The sequence below is a fragment of the Epinephelus moara genome, chromosome 6 (assembly GCF_006386435.1).
Source record: "Epinephelus moara isolate mb chromosome 6, YSFRI_EMoa_1.0, whole genome shotgun sequence".
In the NCBI taxonomy this organism is placed as follows: Eukaryota; Metazoa; Chordata; class Actinopteri; order Perciformes; family Serranidae; genus Epinephelus; species Epinephelus moara.
The window spans coordinates 41,537,074-41,542,323 of NC_065511.1; the positions used below are offsets into that span (position 1 = coordinate 41,537,074).

The 5,250-nt window shown below is 39.7% G+C and overlaps 2 protein-coding genes across 9 annotated transcripts in view; both read right to left on the bottom strand.

The window, feature by feature from the left end:
- The window catches only part of LOC126392472 (collagen alpha-6(VI) chain-like), a 310,923-nt gene that overhangs the window by 132,379 nt on the left and 173,294 nt on the right, over positions 1–5,250 (bottom strand). The window lies entirely within an intron of this gene.
- LOC126391489 (protein NLRC3-like) overlaps positions 1–5,250 on the bottom strand; it is a 23,990-nt gene that overhangs the window by 17,049 nt on the left and 1,691 nt on the right. For all 8 annotated transcript variants that reach the window (XR_007570082.1, XR_007570083.1, XR_007570084.1 and 5 more), the window contains exon 3: positions 897–1,102. Coding sequence is in view for 5 of the 8 variants with exons in the window: in XM_050046315.1 (XP_049902272.1) it covers positions 897–1,102 (206 nt within the window). In the remaining 3 variants the exon portion in view is untranslated. The remainder of the gene's footprint in view (positions 1–896; positions 1,103–5,250) is intronic.

The window sequence follows — 5,250 nt, forward strand, 5'->3', positions numbered from 1 at the left end:
GGAGGCATCTGGCAGGACCACGGCAGCAGCACAACCACACACGTCACGCTGTCCAGGCACCGCTGCGATATGAGTTAATCTGAGAGACAGTGGAGCACAAAGGCTCCGGAGAAGAAGCCGAGTTAGTGACATCCAGAATGGCCGAGTTAGCAAGATGCAGTAATAGTTGTGGCTTTATGGTGAATAAGGACTGGTGTGACGGTGGGAATGTGACGTGCTGTCCTGTTCCTGCTGCCGATCACTGCTAGAGACGGTTCAGAGGTGGCTGCACGTGTTCATGACGAGCAACCTTGCTGCCTTTTTGTTGAGGCTGGGATGTGTGGACAGTTAACTCATTGCATAGTCACAAACCATAGATTGCCAGAACCATCCGGAAACATGGGCAATTATACAGCAGCAGCCAATGATGTGAGAGGACACAAAAAAGGACTGAATCAGCACACCAGTTAAAGGAGCTGATGGGGTCACATTTCACTGGTTGTGCCTTGTATAATTCCATGTGACAAATAAATGATTGACTGATTCATGAGAAGAACCCTCTTTTCAGATATGATGGCATCAGGCTGTGGCTAAAGAGGTTGAACCACACATCCACTAATTGGAAGATCGGAGGTTTGATCTAGTCTGCATGCTGAAGGGTTTTTTTTTGGTAAGATACTGAACTGTGCATATGAATGTTTGACTGATGAGCGGTGGTACCTTGTGTGGTAGCATCAGCCACCAGTGCATTAATGAGTGTGTGAAGGGGTGAGCATAACATGTAGTGTAAAAGTGCTAAAAATGGTTGGGAGATTATAAAAGCGCTATACAAGTGCAAGTTCATTACCTCTTATACCCCGGGGAGGGGTCTTAAAGGAATAAATGAAATTAATCAGAAGGCAGATGTACAGACTTACGTTGTACAGTGCTGGTCTGACTGACTCTACACAGGGGACAGAAGGAGTCTCCTGATGAAGCAGACTGGTCCCAGTACAAGGTGATGCACTGACTGCAGAACCAGTGTCCACAGCTGGTAGAGAGTGGATCCTTCAGGACGTCCTGACATAAAGCACAGGATGATGGCTGCTCCTCCACAGAAACATCCCTCCTCTTCCACTCCTCTCTGTGGAGATGAACAGATTATTTGTTATACATTACATTAGTGTTGACCAACCTGAGGCTCAGCAACTTTCCCTACCAGCCTGTTCTCATTCCCAACTCATCAGATACCACATGTTTTGTCAGTGATTTTAGCATCAGAGCTGATGCAAAATGGTACCTTTTGTTGCAGTATGATACTCTGTGGGCTGGCGTCAGTTTATAATGCCACCAGATAGCACCAGTTTGAAATGCCACACATGGCAAAGTAATTGTCACAGTTATGCATTCTTAAAATCTTACAACAACATTAATTTAAGTAATAATATTATAATAATAATAATAACGGTAATTGTGGAACAATACTTTGTAAGTATATTTGAATTTATGATAGTATATGTATGTGACAATAATAATCATATGTGTATTATAACAGTAGAAGTATGACTAATGATAACAGCAGTAGCAGGAGGCATCAGGCAGGACCACGGCAGCAGCACAACCACCACACACCATCCAGGCGTAGCCGCAATACGAGGTAACCTGCCAGACAGTGGAGCACAAAGGCTCCAGAGAAGAAGCCGAGTTAGTGACATGCAGTAGAGCCAAGTTAGCAAGATGCAGTAGGATGTGAATGTTAGATTGACTCCAGCCTGTGGCCCTTTGCTGCATGTCACTCCCTCTCTCTCTCTCCCCCCTTCACACTTGTCTGTCCTATCCATTAAAGGCTGAAAATGCCCCAAAAAATATCTTTAAAAAAAAAAAAAGACAAATCTTGATCAAATGTTACTCCAAGGTTTCTTACATTAGTGCTAGAGGCCAGAGCAATGCCATCCAGAGAAACTATGTCATCAGATAAAGAGTCTCTGAGTTGTTTGGGGCCAAGAACAATAACTTCAGTTATTCAATTTAACATCAGGAAATTGGTGCTCATCCAGGTTTTTATGTCTTTAAGGCAGTTATGGAGTTTAGTTAATTGATTACTTTCTTCTGGCTTCATCGATAAATACAACTGTGTATCATCCGCATAACAATGGAAATTTACAGAGTGATTTCTAATGATGTTACCTAAAGGAAGCATATATAGAGTGAATAGGATTGGTCCGAGCACAGAACCTTGCGGAACTCCAAAACAAACTTTAGTACGTAAGGATGATTCATCGTGAACTTTACACATAAAGTGGCTGGTAAGTGTAGTGTAGTAATTATACCCATAAAGAAAAAGATTCGTCCTGTGTATTTGAATTCATTCTTATTCTTAAGACCTTATTGCTGTGGGGGGAAAAGCTGTGTTTGAGTCTGTTTGTCTTGGTTTTGAATCATCCTGAGGACAGATGGTATCCTGGGTGAGTACAGTCTTTGATGATGGCCGAGGCTCTACTGAGGTAGCGGGTGCTAGCAACCTCTTCTAGGAAAGGAAGGGAAGAGCCAGTGTTTTTTTGTGCTGAGTTTATTACCCTCTGCAGAGCCTTTTGTCTGCTGCTGTACAGCCGGCGTACCAGACTGTAATGCAGGGTACTCTCAATAGAAGCACGATAGAATGTCGCCAGCAGCTGTTCGTACAGACAGTTTCTTTTCAAAAGCCTCAGGAAGGGCATGCATTGCTGAGTTTTTTTGACAGCTCCATTTTAACCTATATAAGAACAGTATAATTTAGACACCAAATGTATTAAATATATTTCAAAAGCAGAAGAATGAAATGATCTAAGCTTCCATTTAGTCAACGTCAGGAGAGAATACTGTGTGAACTTGATGTTGAATTTGTTTCTGGTCCAGAAAAGCATGACATTCGATCACTGCTGAACCACAATGGTGACAGTAGGCTCTAAATATTGATCACACAGGAAGCATTTAATAGGTTGCAAAACACAAGCTGCACCACGCTGCCTTTTTTAAAAATTAAATGATGATCACCACCACCACCACCACATCACGTCCTTACACTAACCCTCCTGTTTTAACAGTAACTAGTGTGTAGCTCAAAATGTCAGTTAAAATGTTGAGGCAGAGGGTACTGTCTGTAGCTCTGGTTGAGGGTGAGAGGCTGTCAGCAGATAAACAGAGATCTGTGTGGGTACATGAGACCCTAAAAAAGAGGCTGGATCATGGGGAGTACCACCAGTTGGTCCAGGAGCTTCTCCTCCATCATGGACGTTTCCTATGGATGTTTTTACTCAGCTTTATTATTTGTAACCCACACAAGACAATCTACAAATATGTACCGTGATCCACAAATATTTCACGATCCACAAACATGTCTTTTTACATTTGTGTTGTGTAAAGTCATATCGACAAAAATACAGCAGGATTTGCAAATGTGCAGAACTTACTCTGTAAACACGTACTTTAATTTCAAATAAAAATATGACAGGTTTTACAAATACAAAGAGTTTCACCACAGCAAATACAGTCATGTTTACGCATCTGTGGATCCATTTTTACACGCAAAACTGGTTTTGCACATTTTGTTTGTGGGTCATGTGACATTTGTGACTTCCCTCCTGTGTATCATAATTTCGTTCGTTGCAGTTACTCACAACATCAGCAGTTGGCAACATTCCCTCACACGAGATAACTGTACTATAAGTAGGCTAAAACAAAGAGCCTATCGAGCATTCGCATCCTAAACAATAACAACAACTGGACACAAAAACAGAAGTCAGCCGCTATTATTTTGTTTCCAGAGAGCGTGGTGAATTCATGCCTTTAAGTATGAGCACATATTTCTTTTTATGTTAAATGTTTGAAAAAAAAATGGATCATTTGTAAGGATAATATTATCACGATGCTAATTTTCAGTAGTGCATCAATGGTAATTCCCATTATGTGTTAGCATCAAGCTAATTGACTAATTTGACACAGGGCTGCAGTGGTGGAAGAAGCACTCAGATCTTATACTCAGGTAAAAGTGCAAGAAAAACAAAAAGTACTCATCATGCAGAACAGTCTGTTTCAGATCAAATAAAACTGCTGATGCATTAATGTGTTCATCACTTTAATGCAAAGGCTGGTAAATATGGGCCTTTTGTTTGCATCTAGCAATCAAGTCTCATGTTTATCCATCATAATTTATTTGTTCATTATATATATTTTTAGTCTGAATCTGCAGTTTGCAGTGGTGGTGGAAGGTAACAAAGTACATTTAGACACCACTAAATCCCCCTGAATCTGACACACTGGACCTTTAATTAAAAAAATAATAATCAAAATAGAAGTCTTCACAACAAACCTGAAGACAGCCAAGGGTGTTGAGTTATATCTATTGATGTTTTACGCCACAGCTTCACTTCACCGTTCTCCATAATGTAAAATCACATTATAAAATTCCATAATTACTCATTAACCAAAGTTTATGTTCAGTTTTTTAAAGGTAAAATTATTTTTTTGTTCTTCAAATATGCGGCGTTTCTACTTTCACACCACACTCCTTTCAAAAATATTTAATATTTCCCCTCTCAGAGCTAAGCACACACACCTCAACTATAAAATACAATTTCTTTTTTTAATCTTTATAATCCACTCTTTAAATCAGCATGGATCAATTCCACTGAAGACAAGTTTCCCAAACAGAAAATGTTACTGCTTAAACTTTACCTGTAAGTGAAACAGGGTGCTGCTAAGTGTAGTAAAAGCAAGCCGAATTGGAAAACAACTGAATTAGATGCAGGGATAATATTCATAAGAAGTGAATGAGGAGAAATAAAACCTGATAGATTTTTAAGCAGAGTTTGGTTTGCAACACTAGCTGACGAAGAATGCTGTTATTATCTAGCAGCAAAAATAAATTCTAAACGTTTAAACAAAGAGGAAACACTTCTCATGTTTCGGGGACTTTTTTGATGTACTTGTACTTTACTAAAATATTTCCATGTTGTGCTACTTTGCTCTTCTACTCCATTACATCTGAGAGGGAAATATTTTACTTTCCAGCACATTACATTTATTTGATACATTTAAATACTAGTCAAACTGCAGATTAGTGCCAACAAGTGATTAACTGTCTGTTTCTGCTGCAAAGTTTAAAGAAGAGCTTTGCTGAAGTTAATTACAGTTTGTTATCTTACTATATAATGACAAAAACTCTGTGTGTGTGTCTGTTCCACGTTTTTCTCCTCACTGACTTGGTCAATCCATGTGAAATTTGGCACAGTGGTAGAGGGTCATGGGAGGATG